The sequence below is a fragment of the Emydura macquarii genome, unplaced genomic scaffold (genome assembly GCF_026122565.2).
Source record: "Emydura macquarii macquarii isolate MOO-44397 ecotype Brisbane River unplaced genomic scaffold, CSIRO-AGI_Emac_v2 contig_1230, whole genome shotgun sequence".
NCBI lineage: Eukaryota > Metazoa > Chordata > Testudines > Chelidae > Emydura > Emydura macquarii.
The window spans coordinates 20,702,033-20,722,076 of NW_027131367.1; the positions used below are offsets into that span (position 1 = coordinate 20,702,033).

A 20,044-nucleotide genomic window follows, 5' to 3' on the forward strand; every position below is an offset into this window, starting at 1 on the left:
TGGGAACAATCTTCACCAAGAGCCCAACAGCATGCTCTTGTTGGCTGGCCATGTGGAGGCTGGGTGTATGTGTTCTGACTCCATACATGCTCTATTCTAGTTAGGCTGACTGCTTTGCCTCTTTCCCTTGCCTTCCATGTCATTGTGCTCCCATGGCGCACACACAATTGTAGCTGTAGCATATAGGAACAGGGTTATATCTCTTTAAGGAGAACACAGAGTGCACAACTTACTACTGAACCTGATTGTGCCTGTGTGATTTCTTCATGCTGTTGTTGTGTGACGCACTATGGACACAAAAGTAGCCCTTGCAGAGTAGCTTGTAAACACTCAACCCACTGGAGCTGAGTTGATAACTGCTTAAATTTAGCCCTTCCACTTTGACCACATGGAGAAGGGTCACTTCACTGAGCCAACTATTTTTTAAAAAAATATTTTAATTTGTAATTGAACTAAGAGGATTAAAAGTCATTTATTTCTGGAACTTTTTTATACAGGTGTGATTTTTAACCCCTTTTTATAGCCCTTGTGCTAGGGCAACTTCAGCATTTACTCCTCACAGTCCCCTTTGCACCTCTCACCAACTCACAGTACGGTCACCCTGGACTCTCTCCTGTTTTCTCCATTTCCTCCACAAAACTTTGATCTCCTGTCCAGAAAACTTCAGTGAGCCAATTACTTTGTTTTACAGGATGCAGTGCTCAGGAGATAGGAACCATGACCAAAACAAAGCAAGTCCAGCATTCGTAGTTCATTTTATACCCCTTTGCACTTCAAATCCTGAACAAGTGTGATAATATTTCAGGTTTTGGATGAATGCTTGGAGTGTTGAATTACTAAACATCAAACAGTTGAGAAACTAGATTGCAAATCATCAGTTTATTCCCAGTCTCTTTCTTTTTAGTGTACTAAATGGCAGTATGCAAAGCAAAGGCCGAAGGAGGTCCAAACTGCTCCAAGGTGTACTGCTCACACGTTCCCAAAGAGGCCTTTGTGGTTGTTAGTTCTGCTGTCTATGGAAGAAATATTTCCATGTGAAGATGATTCAATGTCTCTCGTGTGGAGTGGTGGCAGCTGAAGGAAGAAGGAACTTCCTGGTGTCTCCCCATCCCACGGACCCCTGAAGCCCTATAGTATTGAATGACTGTCTGCTCTGAGGAGCCCATGGGTACACAAAGATTGCTCCTTGAGCGGTGTAACAAAGAGCCCTGTGTCACCCTGGGCTGTACCAGGCAGTAATTCCGGGGCTGCACGCTTGGTCCCAGACAATAAGCAGATCTGTTATTTCTCAGTGGCTCCCAATTAAACCCATCATGGGTGAACTTGTAAACATAAACCAAGAAAAGTGCAATGCTTGGTTTTCCAGGGAGGGCTCCTTTCCACTGGGGGCTGAGTCTTGTCCAGAGCCCCCAGCAAGTCACACTGCTGATGGGCAGAGGCTAGGTCCATACCAAAACCTATCGAATGTTTTCTTTGGGTCTTGCCTGGTTACTTAATATATCTCAAACCATTTCAAGGGCCTGAATCCAGTAATGAAGTCAAGGTTCTGTGCTCTAAATCCATCCATGGGGATCCTTCCATCCTGCCTGCATTCATCCCAGCAGTGGGAGCTAGAGAAATGGGCTAACATGTAAATATGGTTTGACTGATGTTATTTATCATGCTACATGCTGCCGCAGGCTGTGCAGACATCTGCTTCCAAGCCATGGGAGATATTAACGAGTGTGGTGGTAACAAAACAGCCTGTGAGTATGGGAATCTGCTGCTGAGGACTACTAGAGGCAGGTGTAACCTGCTGTAGACACGCAGGGAGATAAAATGGACTGAACTCAATTGTTGCAGTGATTTGTTTCCATGTGTGGAGGTAATTATGTTATATGGCTTGTATAGAGGTTAACGGTTAACATCAATGCTCAGAGCTAAGCAGCTCATTCATAGAAGGGCTTGGATGCTACACACTCAGTCTTTGCCAAGATCTATTAAACTAGCTGCATGTGCTAGACAGAACAGTGAGACTTACTGGCAGCTCCATCCATTCTTTCGCTTCTCTTTTTCCTTTACGCAGACCTTCGCTACAGCAGGTTGTAGTCGAGGCCAGTGTCAGTTGCTGTCAACCTGCTCTAGTCCTTAGGTTTCTCCAGATCCATGTTCAGATTGAAATGTGACCTCGCCCCATGGTAAACAAGATACTTTGGGATTCCATTTCTAGAAAGCAGCCAAGCTTGAAGCACCCATTTCACTCTGTACATCAGAGTGAAATCCTGGCCTCGTTTAAAATTGTGGGTGTCACGGAGTCCACTCACAACTAGGGCGCCTCTTCCTGGCTGCTCTGGGGATTAGCACTTTCTAGGTCTGAGGCCTACTGCTGCCACTCATTCCCCCACCCTGCCGCCTCTCTCTCACTCAATCACTCTTTGTGACTCAGGTTACCTTATCTTCATCACTTGGCACTCTGGCCATGTCACTGTAGTCCTCCCCTTCCAGCTAGCAAAGTCCCACTGGATGACTATGCTAGGCAGTCTTCTACTTCACTGCACTACACTGATCATGATTTTATCAATTTGCTGTTTTCCATTATTGCACATGCCCAAAGAACCCAGTTGATCAATTAACTGCAGTTAAACAATTGCGTAATTCCAAATTCCTGTGTACAGAATATCGCAAGTGAGTACACACTTTTGTGACACTATTGTATTGTTTATGGCATTTTTGGTGATGTCAGTAAAAAGTTTACCATGTCAGTAAAAAAAACTAACTTCATATCTTCATGTCAGTAAAAACTAAAATGCACGGCTACTTCGCCTCTATCTGGCTCTTTCTCCACCCTCCTCTGGATACACCATTCTCACAGGACATAGCCCCCAGGGCTTCTTTTCTCCCTCTGTTCTCCTCCTTTCCCTCTCTAAGGCTAGAGAATGACTGCAGGATTCCATGTTGCAGCCCCCTTCTGCTACCAATGTCCTGGCTTTATCATAGCCCTGCCTGTTCCTTCGCAACTGGGCTCTTTTCCCAAGCGAGATTACTTATCCACTCAGGCCTCTCAAGTTAATTGGCCCCCTTCTCTGCCTCATTAACCCTTTCCAGACTGGTGTGGGGTGAACACCCTGTCATAGTGGGGCATTGACATCAGTGGGCCAGGATTTCACCCTGCTATCTGGTCTCACCAGTCAGGAGCAACGTTGCTCTGGGAAAGGATCAGAGGGGCTATTAGAATTAACAGGGTAGTTTCTCAGCTGCATCCGGCTTCCACTGGGCTCTTAGGAAGCCTGTTACTATTAGGTGTTAAATCAAATCGAGTGTTAAGGAAATCTTCCTTTTTTATTTGGGATTTTAAAATAAATTGTCAGTAGCATATTATGTTCTATTAAAAGGGACATTGTTCATTTAAATTACACTTCCATCTATGAATCATTCACCTACTACTGTCAAAGTGACCCCCTAAGATTTCTGGAAGTGAAGAAAGGGCAGAAGGAAAAAAAAATCTCACTTCTTGTTTTGCTTTGTGTATGTGGCAGCCCTTTTTAGTAATCTCCTTCTCTGCACCCCCCCCATGCGGTCAGTTTCCCCAGGTAGCTTCTGGTGACTTCTTTGCACAGACTCAAGTGAATGCAAAACATTTTAGAAACTAGGAAAATATGAGCGTGAAACCACAAACATTGGCAGGGGCTATCGGTAACAAATTCCTTGCAACTGACTAGATCTGAGTGTTCTGGGGTCCCTTTACAATTCCAGCAAAGAGAAACTAAAATCCCAAACACACACTCATGTGTCCCTCCATACCCAGCATATTCTAAAATAAACAGCATCAGCCTTGGCTCGATGTGTTTTTGGGGTGTTTTGTAAAAACAGGCCACCTCCATCTCCATGCCTACTATAGGAACAAACCAGTCCCATGTTTAGCTCCCAAACACGGCCCTTCAGTCGGTGTTTTCTGTGCCCTTTGTCCACCCTCCCCAGGTCTACTTAATTCATTGACCTTGTTCCCCTCTCCACAGTCATCTTTGTAAATGCTTCCATCCAGATTGGGCCCCTCAGATGAGTTCATACAAAACAGCAGGGGGAAGACCAGCTCCCTTGTAACATATAGCCCAATGTTGAGTGCTCACCTGTGATGTGGGAGACCCGTGGTCCACGTCTCCCCTCCATGTGAGGGGGAGAAGGGATTTCAACTGGGAGCTGCTACTACTTAGGTGAGTGTCTTAACCACTGGGCTGTGGGATGTTCTGATAGTCGGTGTCTCCTGTTGTCGCTGTTGCACTCTGGATAAATAATCAGAGAGTCACTGGAGCAGGGGGACTGGATCCAGATTCACTCACATCCTGGGTAAGTGCTCTAACCACCGGGCTGCAGAGTCATTTGCATGTCTGGACTCTCTCTCTCTCTCTCTCTCTCTCTCGTTCACACTCTGGCCCATGTGACTCTTCAAATGTTTATCCAGAGGGCAACAGCTGCAATAGGAGAGACTGAGGGAGCCTCACGTCAGACTGTCCTGTAGCCCAACGGCTGGAGCACACTGCTCAGAGGTAGCAAACATCTGTTCAAATCTTTTTGCCCCCTCAGGCAGAGGGGGGACTTGAAGTGGGGGTCTCCCACGTCCAAAGGACTACTGGGCTCGAGGTTATGAAAGAAATCCTCCTCCTTCCCTGGCCAGTTGCTATCACGGCATAGGTGCCTAACTCCCAACTGTGGCTTCACAGATGAGAATTGCTAGAAGAGCAAGGTGCCTCCCTGCAGCCAGACTGACGCGTCTACCTCCATGAGAGGCATGGGACTTAGCACACACCCCTCTGATCTGCATCTCTCATTGGCTAGTGTAGGTGGCGTGACCTGTACTTGCCTAGAATAGCCCACATGAAGATGTCAAGGTCAGGGCAGGCTGCAAAAGGAGAGCAGATTCTCCAAAACTGGTGGTTAACACTGAAGTTAGATTCACCAACCAGACACAAACAGTGCTCTGATTCCCCACACTGATTATCAAGAAGCCCCCAAAAAGAAATACACAGCCCCCTTTATTGCATTTCAATCTCTGACTCCCAATCAGCAACTAGGTCCAGTCAAGTGGGAAGTAGTAAAAAAATCTATTCACTTTACCAAAATGTTTTCCTAATCCCCAGAGGGTCAGCAACGTTACCAGATCAATATTTATTGGCATCTTACCCAAAATATCACGCTGCCAGCCAATCCTTTAGTATCTAAAACGAAAGGTTTATTATAAAAGGAAAGAAACAAACAAGATGAGGTGTTAAATGATCAAAGTCATCAGATACATTCAAAATCCATACATATCAGATTCTTAGCAGAACTATGGAGTTTGCAGGCTTGTACAGTTGTTCTGGTGCACATCCAATACCTGGATGGGTTTGTCAGTCCTTTGTTCAAAGATTCAGATGTCATGAAGTTGACAGGAAGCAGGAATGAAGACAAGATGGAGATGGTGTAGCTGCCTTTTATGTCCTTTTGCCATGTGTCTTGTTTCAAACACAAGCTCATAGCACATATGCATGGAAAACCACTTGGAGTTCCCTGTTCACAGGCATGTCTCTACGTGTCCTGGTGACACACAGCCGTAGCTCTTGCCTTCTCGTATAGTTGCTGGCCCTTTATTGGCCTTCAATCAAGTTGGACAGTTCTGGTGCTAATCTGTGGGGGGCGTCATTGAGTAGCACAGCACAAATTTTAGATACAGAAATATCACATATATTCATAGATTACAATACAAAGATGATACACACATAGAGATGAGCTTATCATATTCAGTAAATCATAACTTTTCCAATGATATCTTACATGGTATATTTTGCAAGATTTGTTGTAATTTGGCAATATTTCTATCAATAATATTATAAATGATCACCCCTAATCCAGACTGCGTCACAGGTAGCTTCCACCTCACATGCTGGCTTTTGTGGATCTCAGGCTAAGGTGCCTGTCTTTTCCTACTCGTTGTAGAGGAGCCTGGATGCCTAAATACCTGGATGCTTTGTGAATTGCAGTCATTTTCTAGATGCCTAAAAGTTAGGTGTCACAGCACCTGACTCCTTTTGTGCATCCAGGCCAGGGAGTTTAGAAAAAGATTTGACCCGCGCTCTCCAGCTCCATGTAAGTGGTGCTTCATTTCAGTGGCTGCTACTGAGACTCCACTACAGTCAAAATCTTTTAGTGCAGATGTGAACACATTGCTTCTGGTCATGCAGTATATCATGAACTCCCAGTTGGAACAGGAATCCAAAGCTCCTGACCTGCTGTGTGCCATGCGAACAAACAACGCTGGATTACTGTTTGTATTCACAGTGCATGTACATGGTGCATTGCCGCATTTGGACGTGTGAAACAAGCACTCAGTGGTGGGATTGCATCGTTATGCAGGTCTGGGATGACGAGCAGTGGCTGCAGAACTTTTGAATGTGCAAAGCCACCTTCATGGAACTCTGTGTGGAGCTTGCTGCTGCCCTGCAGTGCAAGGACACCAGAATGAGAGCTGCCCTCTCAGTGGAGAAGTGCGTCGCAATTGCCGTGTGGAAGCTGGCAGACTGCTACTGGTCAGTTGTTAATCAGTTTGGAGTCAGGAAGTCCACTGTTGGAGCTGTGTTATCACAAGCGTGCAGGACCATTAATCACATTCGGCTACAAAGGACTGTGGGTCTTGGAAATGTGCATGAAATAGTGGATGGCTTTGGTACTGCAGACATTTGTGGATCATCGTGGGCGTTTCACTGAGATCAACACAGGCTGGTCAGGGAAGGTGCATGATGCATGCAGCTTCAGGAACACTGACCTGTACAGAAAGCTGCAAGCAGGGACTTTCTTTCCAGACCAAAAGATTCCACTGGGGGATATTAAAATGCCCATATTGATCCTGGGAAACCCAGCCTACCCTTTACTACTATGGCTCATGAAGCCTTATATTGGCAACCTGGATAACAGCAAGGATCATTTCAATAACAGCTAACCAGGTGCCGAATAACCACTGAATGTACATTTAGCAGATTAAAATCTTGCTGGCGATCCTTTTATGGTAGGTTAGACCTAAATAAGGAAAATATTCTCATGGTTATGGTTGCCTTGTTGTGTACTCCATAATATTTGTGAAGCTAAGAGTGAAAAGTTTCCCCGAGTGGAGCGCACAGGCTTGCGACTGACTATGAACAACCAAATGTCAGGGCTATTAGAGGGGCACAATGGTGGGCCATTCGAATCAGGGAGGCCTTCAGGAATTATTTTGAAAATGAGCACCAATGAGGTATCTTTGTAAACAACACTGTGCCATGCTATGACTGCTATCCATCTTGTGCTGGGTATCAATGTGAGTTGTAACCACCATGTGCAGAAGACAAATAAAGATTGCTTATTCTTCATAGAGGATGTCTTTATTAAATAACAATCATTCACAACACAAACGAAAAGCTGGACTGAAGGGGAGAAAGCAATGAGGGGCAGTGTGAGCTATGATTGCTGGGTGTAAGTCCAGCTATCGTTCTGGAAGCTGTCTGAAAGGGTGGAGTGAACGGGGTACCGAGACAAGCTGGGAGTTTGGTAGGAATGTGTGAGTGGAGTTTGGGAAGAGCATGGAAAAGAGTTCTTTATTGGCTGCAAAGAGGGGGGTGAGCATGCATGAATTCGGTCTACATCATTATTAGTGACTTTAGCAGTTCTGTTTGCTCCTCCATGGCTTTTATCATGTACTTGTGACCTGCTGTCATGTCATCCTGATTTTCCCTCCTCTCCTGCCTAACAATTTTTTTGATTTTTGGACACAGTGTGTCTCCATGCCCTTTTTTCTTTTCTTTTTTTTTTTTCCCCACCTCAGAGGACTGGAAGAGTTCTTGGAACATCTCTTTGCTTCTCTGTGGTCATTCTCTTATCAGCCAGCAGGTGTGTGGAAGGGTTCCCCTCCATGGCACATCTGTAGAAGCACAACAAACAATGTCCCCATGTCACCAAACGACCCACATCATCAAATGACCCAGTCTCGTTCTCCATATCATCTTCCAACTCGACCTCCTCGTCCACAACTTCTTTGTCCAGGTTGAGTCTGGTGTCCGCTGTCTCTGGGCCCACGGAGGTATCCACGGTTCTCTTGGCAGTGGAGGTGGGGGTCGCCGCCGAGGATGGCTTCCAACTTCTTATAGAAGCGGCAGGTCTTTGGCTCTGCACCTGAGCAACGGTTTGACTCCCTAGCCTTTTGGTACCCCTGCTGCTGCAGTTTCTTGATTTCACACAGCACTGCAGTGTATCCCATTCATAGCCCTTCTCTGCCATTAAACAAGAAATTTGACAGTGTGTATTGAAGTTCCTTTGAGTGGAACTGAGCTGGGACTGCACAGCCTCTTCTCCCCAAATGCCAATCCGATCCAGAAGTTCAGGTGTGCTCCAAACAGGAGAGCATTTAGTGTATGGAGCCGCCATTGTCAGCTGGGAAGATGAGATGTGAGCTCTCCACACCAACCAAGAGGAAGTGGAATTTAAAAAATTCCTGGGACTTTAAAGAGGGAGGGGTGGATGGCTGCATGGCAGCAGAGTTCAAACTCATAGCCGGAGCAGTCAGGATGGGCATTGTGGGACATTTCTCAGAGGCCATTTACCACAACATAACCAAGCACAGTGTCTACATTGATCGCTTTGTCACTAGTATGGTGCAAAAAGCTCTGCGCCTCGCATCAAGGTGGTTTTATTTTGTCACAAAATCAGGAGAGTTGGGTCGGCGGAGGGTTGATTGTAATGTGTACAACACCACTGTTTTGGTGCAAAAAGCTGACTTTGGTTGACAAAAGTCTCTAGTGTAGACCAGGCCTTAGCATGCTTCTATGCCAGAGATACATTGTCTCCTGGGATGATTGTTATACTCCTCGATAATCTGTCACTCAAGATTACCTGTTAATAAAACCTTAGCTAATTAGTCCCAACAGGCAGTTGGAGTTCATGAACTCTGGAGTTCATGCCATGCACTCTTGTCCAGTTAGGAGCACAGACAGAATGTGCAGGGTGTATAACACATCCCATGACAACACCAATGGGCATGCTTACTTTTCTGAACAAATGGCTACATTGGTGTTGCCAGCTGTTGTGATTTTATCCCCGGCGTCGCAATATTGGATATTTTACTGAAAGCCCCAGCTCCTGGAGACGTGGCTAGATGGGGATCTCAGCTTCCACTACAAGAGATTGTTTCTAGCACATGATGGTATATAGAACTTTGATGATATGACTCAAGTGCCTCCGAAAGGCTCAGAAACCAGGAAGACTTGGATTGTGAAGTCTTTGGGCAAAGACTATCATGTTGTTCTGTGCTTGTACAGCACTTAGTGCAGTGGAGCCCAGCTCTGTGCGGTGTTAATGGGCCACACTACCTTGAATGGGCCTTTACAATATTTGCTAACAATTTATGCTAAACGAGCTGTTCCATCTTGCTGTGACGCTGGACTGAGGACCTTTCCCAGATCTGAAGAAGAGCTCTGTGTAAGCTCCAAAGCTTGTCTCTCTCACCTACAGAAATCGGTCCAATAAAAGATATTACCGCACAACCCTTGTCTCTCTAAGACCAGCAGAGTCACCAGACGTGCCGGTTTCAGAGAGGCCCAGTGATCCCTGTCATCCGAAGTGTGAAGTGCCGGACAAAGCCCTCCTGAGCTTTCAGGTGTCAGCTATTTTCAAAACACAGTTTGGTTCAGAAAAAAAAAATGCTAATTTGCCAATCCTCAAATATAGAAAAACCCAACTAAGCCATGGGCGAGCTTGATGAGATAGAGCACTTTAGACTACATTTTAGTGCATTTTATATTTTTTGTATAAATAATTAGACGTAAGAAATAAAGCTTTATATTTAATTCATGTCATTAAAAACCTTATGTATTGTTAGTAGGCTTAGTTATAGGTGACATCTCTTTGAAATATCGTTCTTTTGTGCATTTTAATGGGGTGCATCGTAAATACTGCACCATAAACTGACAGCAGCTAATGCTTCCTCTAGACAGCATATGCCTAATTAAAACCACTTATTTTATGTTTTTTTAAGTCAGCTCTCATGAGATTTCCAAACTGTTTTTCCCTCTTGGCAGTGAGCAGAAGGGAGGGGCTGGTGAGGTGTGGGGAGGGAAGGGCCCTGATTCTGGGCTGAGAAACACTCAGTGCAGCCTGGAGAGGTCTCCTGAGCCTCAGCCACTGTGCATTGGGCCATGACCCTGCAATAACGCAGAGCAGGGCCTTTAGACATGCCAGGAACACTGTGGCTCTGCTGCTTGCTTGGTGTGGTGATGGCAGGGGACCACCTTTTGCTCCCAGAAGAACAGGAACAGCGGCAGGGGACCCCTTTGCCCCCAGGAGCAGCAGTCACTGCTATACCTCTCCCCTCAGGAGCAGTGGGTCCCAGGGTACTGCTCCTAGCAGCTGGGATGTAACTACTCGGGTGGGCTGGCCAGGCCCACTGCACCGTCTAATCTTTTCTTGGTAGGAAGCTCCAACTCTACCCCCTTTTATCCCAGCCACACTCACTATCCTGGAAGCCAAGTCAGGAAGGGGAAAATCCCATGGATTGGAGTGGTCTTCCTGGGGCTGCGTATGAGGAGGCAGCATGGCCTAGTGGATAGAGTAAGTTGGCCCTAGGATGGTGTTCCTCACAGGTGCAGTGCACAGCGGCTTCCCACAGTGCAGGATGGCGCTGAAGTATTTAGGTCAGTTCTTCCATGGCCTGTGACTGTCTGTCCTTCTTTGCCATTATTCTTTGTACTGATGTTCGGAGTCCTTCGTGCACAGAGCAAAGCAAAAGCAGCAAAAAATGCTTTGCTGCAGGTACAGTGGGAAGCATGGGAAACCCAGTCTGCATTCTCCAGGGGCTGTTTGCTTACTACAGTAGCTCTGCATTTATTACTCTTCTCCCACAGATTCAGCATCTTAGTGCAGATACAGGAGAAATTGTGAGTGCTGTGTGTAGGTGATGTGTGTATATATGTTCACTACAGGGCATTCTGTTTTCTACCCCGGAGTGTCTGAAGGCTCCCCAAGACCTGGTGAAGCTCTACCTGCATGAGTCAAACCGTGTGTACCGGGATAAGATGGTTGATGAGAAAGATTTCAGCACATTTGATAAAATGCAGATGGAGATGGTGAAGAAGTTCTATGATGTAAGTAAGATGTAAGGTGATAAACAGTTGGGGTTTCTCAGATTAACACGCTCTGGGATAACCTCTCAGTGGGTAAGCTGCACTGGAGGCTGAGGTGGATTTAGGAAAAAAATAACTGGACCCGAAATCTGCTCAAGCTCCCTTATCTGTTTTGAGATGGACACTGTTGGGAAGAACACAGGGCAGGATGCCCAGGCTTCTGTGGTCTCTCCTCAGCTCTGCCACGGGCTAGCTGTGTGACTTAGGACTAATCACTGCACCTTTCTCTGAGTCTGTTTCCCAGGGCTTGTCTACACTTAAAGCGCAGCAGCTGCACCACTGCAGCGCTTCAGTGAAGATGCAACCTATGCTCATAGGAGGGGTTCTCCCAATTGGCATAGGTACTCCACCTCCCCGAGAGGCAGTAGCTAAGTTGATGGAAGAATTCTCCCATTGACCTAGTGCTGTCTACATCAGGGGTTAGGTCAGTTTAATTGCATCACACCGGGGTGTGGATTTTGTCTTTCATTTTTGTATTATGAAGGAGGATTAATAGGAGCGCAACCCATGTACTGGCTTCTGCTAGTTTGTGTTCTCTTATTAAGTCGCCTTTTACTCATAAAAACATAAGAGCGACCATACGGGGTCATACCAATGGTCTATCTAGCCCAGGATCCTGCCTTCCAACAGTGGCCAATGCCAGGTGCTTCAGAGCAAATGAATAGAACAGGGCAATCATCCTTGACCATTTTGGCTAATAGCCATTGATGGACCAATCTTCCATGAAATTATCTAGTTCTTTTTTGAACCCTGTTATGGTTTTGGCCTTCATAACATCATTTGGCAATGAGTTCCACAGGTTGACTGTGTGTTGTATGAAAAAGTATTTCTTTGTTTGTTTTAAACCTGCTGCCCACTAATTTAATTGGGTGACCCCTAGTTCTTGTGTTATGAGAAGAAGTAAATAACACTTCCGTATACATTTTCTCCACACCATTCATGATTTCATACACCTTTGTCATATCCCCACTTAATGGTCTCTTTTCCAAGCTGAACAGTCTGTCTTTTTAATCTTTCCTCATAGGGAAACTGTTCCATGCCCCTAATCATTTTTGTTGCTCTTTCCTGTTTCTCTGTATCTTTTTCAATTTTAAAATATCTTCTTTGAGACAGGGCAGCCAGAACTGCATGCAGCATTCAAGGTGTGAACCTACTGTGGATTTCTATAGTGTCATTATATTTTCTGTCTTATTATCTGTCCCTTTCCTAATGGTTCCTAACATTCTGTTAGCTTTTTTGACTTTACATTTATCAACATTGAATTTCATCTGCCATTTTGTTACCCAATCACCCAGGTTTGTGAGATCCCTTTGTAACTCTTCACAATCTGCTTTGGACTTAACCATCTTGAGTAATTTTGTATCATTTGACAATTTTACAACCTCACCGTTTACCTCTTTTTCCAGATTGTTTCTGAATATGTTGAACAGCACTGGACCCAGTACAGATCCTTGGAGGACCTCACTATTTATCTCTCTCCATTCTGAAAACTGATAATTTATTTTTACCCTTGTTTCCTATCTTTTAACCAGTTACTGATCCAGGAGAGGGCCTTCCCTCTTATCCCATGTCTGCTTACTTTGCAGAACATTTTGTTAGGGACCTTGTCAAGGCTGTTTGAAAGTCCAAGTACACCATATCGACAAGATCACCCATTTCCACATGTTTGCTGACATCCTTAAAGAATTTTAATGGATTGGTGAGGCTTGATTTCCCTTTACAAAAACTGTGTTGACCCTTCTCTCACAAATCATGTGTCTGATAATTCTGTTCTTTACTATAGTTTCAACCAATTTGCTTGGTATGGAAGTTAGGCATACTGGCCTGTAATCGCCAAGGTCACCTCTGGAACCTTTTTTTAAAAATTGGTGTCAATTACATATCTTCCAATAATCTGGTACAGAAGCTGATGTAAGTGATAGGTTACATACCAATTAGTAGTTCTGCAATTTGATATTTGAGTTCCTTCAGAACTCTTGGTTTTGTGAATACCATCTGGTCCTGGTGACTTATTACTGTTTAATTTATCAATTTGTTCTGAAACCTTCTGAACTGACATGTCAATCTGGGACAGTTCCTCAGCTCTGTCACCCAGAAAGAATGGCTCAGATGTGGGAATCTCCCTCACATTCTCTTCAGTAAAGAATGATGCAAAGAATTCATTTAGCTTCTTCGGAAGCCTTTATCTTTCTCAAGTTTTTCTTTGCTACCTCATTTACCCAGAGGCTCCACTCATTGTTTGGCAGGCTTCCCTACTCTTCTTCTATCTAGATCAGTGATTTCCAAACTTACTGGTTCAAATACCACATTCTTAAAACATGATGTTGTAAGTACCATATGCAAATATCTCCTTTTGTGCACATTTATTTTGATCTTTAATAGGTTTAATGGTTTTGACGTTTACTTTTGTTTGCTAAACAGTCCCAATCTTTTCATTTTCTCTTCCTAGAGGAGTTTTACCAAGCCTCTAACCATTCTCTTTGCCTCTCTCTGAACCATCTCTACTTTTGCTATATCTTTTTCAATAGAGTGACCAGAATTAAATATATTTCTACAGGAGAGGCTGAACCAGAGATTTATATAATAACATTATAATATTTTCAGTGTTATATTTTATTCCTTTCCTTGAGTACCCTCACACTTGGTTTGCTTTATGGCCATCATTGCACATAGAAGAGAGGTTTTTATGGAGCTGTCCACAATAACAGCCAGCTCTGGTTCCTGAGTGGGGAGAGTTTATTTAGAACCCAGTGAGGTGTGTGGATACTTCACATTATTCCTTCCGATGTGCATAATGTTGCATTTATCATGACTGAATTTCATCTCCACTAGTGCAACCCAACTGCCAGAGTCGGGGATGTTGGAAGTTCCTCAGAGCTTTCTCCGTCTTGTCTAACTTAAATAATTTTGTGTCTTCTGTAAACGTTGCCACCTCACCATTCACCCCTTTTCTTGATCATTGCTAATTTGTTTCAGCATCAACTCTTTCTATAGCTCCACCTGTGACAGGGCCTCATTTCTATTACCTGAAAAGATTAGGCACTTCCTTGACCCCCCCTTTCTGGTGATAGCTGATGCAAGAGAAATAGGATAGCTTCCAAGGCTAGAAGGGGCCATTGTGATAATTTAGTCTGACCTCCTGTATAACACAGGCCAGAGAACTTCTTCCTAGAGCAGATCTTTCAGAAAAACATTCACTGTTGATTAAAAAATTGTCATTTGGTGTAGCTTCCTTGCAGTGCCCTTATTCTCCTGCAATTGCTCCTGCTGCCCTCTTGTGGTGCAGCATCTCACAATAGGATATTGTAGAACTGATGGGGGTTCAGTGCAGAGCAAGGAGAAAGGCCTAGAAAAACCCTCATATGAAGATAGATTGAAAAGATTAGGATTATTACATTGCTAAGGAGAGAAATAAGAGGGGACATGTTAAAAGTCTATCAGATAATGGATGGTCTAGAGATGGGAGATCAGGAGCATCTGTTCTCTCTATCTCATAACACAAGAACATGGGGAAAGTTAATGAAATTCAGAATTGGTAAGAGGACATCCTTTTCACACAATGTGTAATTAGACTGTGGCACTCACTTGCAGAAAGTCATTGAGCCTAAGAATTTAGCAAGATTCAGAAAGGAATTGGACGTTGATATGGATCACAAGAATATCCAGAGTGACCATAATTCATTATAGTAAAAAATTGGATGGAAGATTATCCATCCCTTCATTTCAAGGGCTTTAGTTGATCTCTACCTACTAGAGACCAGGATCAGACTGATGCGCAAGGCAGAATACCCCACACTTGCCTACCGCAGGGTTCTTACTCCTCCTCCTCTAACACATCGGGCACTGGCCACTGTTGGAGCTAATCTGGCAATTGCTGTGTTCCTCTTTGTTTTTATGACAATGACTATTTACTTTTCAAATTCCTTCTTAGCCCTCCTAATTTCAGTTTTACATTTTGCTAACCATAGATTGATTTATTTCAATTGGGCTGAATTTTTACTTTTTTGAAAGATAATTGTTTGGCTTTAGTACCCTCTTGTACCTTGTCACTCAACCTTCCTGCTTCTACTTTGTGTTTAGGGGCGGATATATGCCTTCCATGATGCTGCTATGAGATGCTTGAGCAGCCACCAAGCTGAATACAAAAGATTTAAATGTCCTCATTTTTTATATTAGAGTTTTTGGGTTTTTTTACAAAAAACTCTCCATTTCTAAAGCATAATGTCCCAGTACTAGTTTTCATTATGATCCTTGCCTTTAGATGGCTGAACTTCCTGAAATTATATTGTGGTTACTGTAAGTGCCTCCGAGCATATGATGAAACATCCTGAAGTCAGGAAACACAAAAGTGAAGGTTTGCTCTGCCCCTTTAACTCTGCACCATTACATGGATGCTTTGCAATGCAGGATTTGAATCTGTGAGCTGTGATTATGCTTAGATACATATTTGAAGCGAAGGTATAGAAAAAATTGTATCATCTGAGGAATAATATTTGTTCATAGTGCCGGACATTTGGGGTAACCCTTTCAAAAGTGCATATGTGATTTAGGAGTCTTATTCCCATTGTCTTTTAAATCAATGGGGGGTAGGTGCCTAGGCACTTTTGGGAATCCCAGTAGCTGCCTAACTGCATCTTTAGGTGCCTCAATATGTTTAAAAATCTTGCCCTATGATCCAGATCCAGAAGAGGACTTAGGCCCGTAAACCCAACATTTAGGCATCACTGAGATCCTCAGATGTCCATTCAGCTGCTGCTTAACTCTATAGATGTCTAAATTTCTTAGGCACCCACATTTTCACCATCAGAGTCCCCATGGTGTCTAAGTTTCTGCCAATAACCATGTGCACAGCTACCTCAGTCTAGGGGCCAGGTGCCTATCTCACATCTAAACCCAGTGGGATCCTCAAACTAGGCTCCCTGTCTCACCTGGTGAGGGGATCGCATTGATCTGCTATCCTGAAAAGAGCTTTCCCTTTGGTGAATTAGGAAGAGGGCATTCTGTATTTCCCTTTTGCCTTTCGTTGGCAGGAAATCGAGGAGACTCTAGAGGAGGCCAAGAAGATGAACATGTATTGCCATTTTGCTAGAGGTGTTGGGGAACCCAAATACATGCCTGTTCAGACCTGGGAGTCATTGAATCAGATCCTCGTGGAAGCCTTGGATAACCACAATGAGGTCAATGCTGCCATGAACCTGGTGCTCTTTGAAGATGCCATGTGCCATGTGTAAGAGGATTTTCTATCTTCATACTCTTCCAGCATCACCAGCCTACATTTCTTTGGAGATGGTCTGTACAATGTATTTCTGTTCATGTTTTCAGAGGATGAGCAGTCCTAATTCATGATGTCAGGAGGAGCTGTCGGAGAGCAGCACCCCTGAAGGATCAGAGCCTGCGTATTTCAAATCAAATGTGCAAACTAGGGGCTCTTCCAGTTAGCAGCCACCTTTGAAAAATTGGACATTAATCTCTGTTTGCCTCAGCTTCCCATCTGTCCACTGGGGATTTCCTGTCTCCTGGGGGGTTGGAAGCTTCTTTCTCATCGATGTTTGGAGAACACTTTGAAACCCTCTGAGAGCGAGCACCGTAGTAATACAAATATGAATTACACATAGGTGTTAATTTTCAAATGGGGTTGCCTAAGTAGGGTACTCAGTTGTGCATGCCAGTCTCAATTCAGTACATAGGCGCCCTATTATGTGTGTTAAATGCGAGTTGGATTGCATCAGTGTGCAAGAAAGAAACCTAGGTAGCATGGGGCATGGGTCACTTGCTGGTGGATTCTCTGCACCTTGAAGTCTTTAAACCATGATTTGAGGACGTCAATAATTCAGTCATAGGTTAGGGGTCTATTGCAGGAGTGGATGGGTGAGGTGCGGTGGCTGTGTTGTGCAGGAGGTCAGACTAGATGATCATATTGGTCCCTTTTGACCTTAAAGTCTGTGAATCACCCAATTTGGAAAATTGGTACATGGGTAAAATTTTTGAAAGACCGTACCTGACTTAGGCTCCTAAGTCACACTTTCAAAAGTGACTTAGGGGCAGATTTTCAAAGGTATTAGGTGCCTGAAGTTGCAGAGAGGTGCCTGTTTGGATGGTTAAAAGTTTCTAAGCAATTGATTTCAATGGTACTTAGACACCTAAACTGCTTAGCCCTTTTGACAATCCCAATAGGCACATATCTGCACCTTTAGGCACTGAATACCTTTGCTCGGTGCCTAGTGGGACTGTCAATAGCACCTAAGTGAATTAGGTTCACCTAAGTGAAATCAGTGGAAGTTGGGAGCGTCGGTGGTTTTGAAAATGTTACTCTGTGTGTTTATATATTATGTATATGAATGTGTATGTAATTCAATCTCTGAACCAGCAGAGCACTAGAGCCCCATTAGCTACACTGAAACAATACTCTTTTCATTAGGAAAGGGTGGTCTCACAGTTCCTTAAGTACCAGGAAACCAATCCAATCACTGTCATAGAAAAGAACAACAGTCACAATCCTTTGATCTATCCCAATACTCCTTTGAGCCCTGGGAGCTCACCAACCTTTCATTTCCTGCAGCATAGTGCCTTGATATTTAATAAAACCATAATATTGCTTCATGCTATGATGCTTTTATTCCGTTCAGTTATTAAGTAGCAGTTTATCTTCAGCAAAGACTTGCTTGGATCATCAAACTCTTGGCACTGTACTTGCTTTTGTATTCCATGCATAAGGCAGACACATACACAGGCACTTTGAGTATTAGAATTTTTTCAGATTTGTGATGTAAATGTTGCCTCTGTCTTTTTCTCTCTTGTGTTCCCTGTGCACCAGAGATGAATTGCTTGACCAAATCTGATAGCAGTCGACCACTAAATACAGTAAAAGATCAAGAGAAAAAGCTCTGATTTTTAAAGTTTGTTTTCACATTCCTCCTTGCTCTCCTCCTCCTTCACCCCCAGCAGGTGGTCCATCTAACTGTATCACAAATACGAGCTAGTAGTCCTGACCCAAGATTTAATTCCTAAACTTCAGGAGTTAAATACAGTTAGTGGCTAAATGACCAAGTTGTTCAAGAGTTCAAATCCATCTGTGCTAATCACTAAACATTTCCTGGCCTTACCCACACACCTGTACTTTCATAATTACTGATTTTATCAGTGTTTGGCTCATTGCTCTGAAAGTAATGATGAACCTGATGAGAAACAAAATTAAACAAGCAGACCAGCTGACTCTCATGAGGGGGGTCTCATGGATCCCAACCTCACTTAAATGAATTATTCTCTTATTCCAGACGTGACTAGGAGAGAGAACTGATCGAATATGAATTACAAGTAGTTAAAGTTTCTTTGGAGAGGAACAAAACTGGCTGGTGTTTGTTGCAGGGTCAGTTGAAGAGAGAGATTGAGCCGGGTGGAGTGATAAGGAGCGTTTATTGGGTTACAGCTTCTAGTCCATTCGTTTCCTTTGCCTCGCTCCCAACAAAGTGAGCCCCGAGTTCACTATTCTACAACTTTTTATTTAAAATAATATGTAAATGCACACACTTCTACAACGCCCCATAAAACCCCTATTGGTGATATAAATGGTTATCAAATGAATATTAATGGCTATGGGAGGCATATAATTATACCCGCCCCTGTTTGTTCTTTACCACTTAACCTGCATGGCATATGCATTTTTGCTGTGAATTTGGCTATCTTGACAGCAGGAATGACCATAAATTTCCTTAAGGAACCAACTGCAAGGGGAGAACAAGGGGGAAGATAATCTGAACTTTCTTTAACAGGCATGCTGTCTGAGAAAGCACTTCTTATCACCGTCTTCTTCCAGATGGTGAGGGGAGGAATAGAAAAGGGGGGACATTATAACCCTGTTACCTCTGGTACCTCTCCCTAATTCCAAAGCAAGGAAATTGCTGTGGTTTGCACATGATTATTGCTTATGTGGTACATGGCCTTTTTAGCCCAAGTCAGGGGTCCCACAGAGGACAATTTGTGTCCAAAGCCTGTGCCCAACTCCCAGCCCCCCAGGAATGTGGCCCAGCGCTGACATCCTTTGTCCCCGCGCCCACAGTGTTTTCATTGTGTTCTTAGCCACCCGAATGAAAAGAGAGAAAATAGCAAGTCTAAATCTTCAAAAGAAATGTCCCAATTGATTGCAAACAGTTAAAAATCAGTATTTTATCCTGTTGGCTTTGTTGTATGGAAATTAAGACCCAGACACGTATGTAGGCAGACAATGGAACTGTTTCCAGAGAATCTCTCTGCTGCTTTTCAGTGTGCATGGCAGGTGGGATAGACATCCCTCTGGGTCTGGGATGACACTTTTATACTTTTTATTACTGGTAAAATCAGCCATGCTGTGAGTTAGTTAATGGAATAGTTCGTGGGTTCTGGAATACCAAGGTGCTGGTCTCAGTTCAGATCTCAGGGCAGGTGTCTAAAAATCCCTTATCCTACTTGTCCTCACTTGTTGGCAGTGTCAGCAGAGAGGCTGTAGACTGAATGAGACTGGGCATGAGATTGCCTTTCATAATGGCCTCCCTAGGCTGTAATCAAAGCACACGGGCAAGGAGTGGTGGTTTGGGACGGAGCTTCCATTGTTTCTGTCCTTGCTGAGCCAGTGTTGTGGAGCAGAGACTTCAGCCCTCAAGGGGGTCAATCTGCCACTACCCTAATGTTTTTTAAAGGTGACCTGCAGTATTTTTTGAGTTCTAGAGGGGTAGCCGTGTTAGTCTGTTCTTAGCAAAACACAGGGGGGTCCTGTGGCACCTTAAAGACTAACACATTTATTTGGGCATAAACTTTTGTGGGCAGAAACCCACTTCGTCAGATGCATCAACATTTGTTAGCCTTTAAGGTGCCACAGGACTCTCAGTATTTTTTAAAATTTTTCTAATTGCCAC

General features: G+C 43.9%; 1 protein-coding gene across 1 annotated transcript in view; it reads left to right on the top strand.

The window, feature by feature from the left end:
* The window catches only part of DNAH9 (dynein axonemal heavy chain 9), a 361,000-nt gene that overhangs the window by 139,241 nt on the left and 201,715 nt on the right, over positions 1 to 20,044 (top strand). The window contains exons 42-43 of the mRNA XM_067547747.1: positions 10,956 to 11,117; positions 16,187 to 16,383. Of these exons, the coding sequence (XP_067403848.1) occupies positions 10,956 to 11,117; positions 16,187 to 16,383 (359 nt within the window). The remainder of the gene's footprint in view (positions 1 to 10,955; positions 11,118 to 16,186; positions 16,384 to 20,044) is intronic.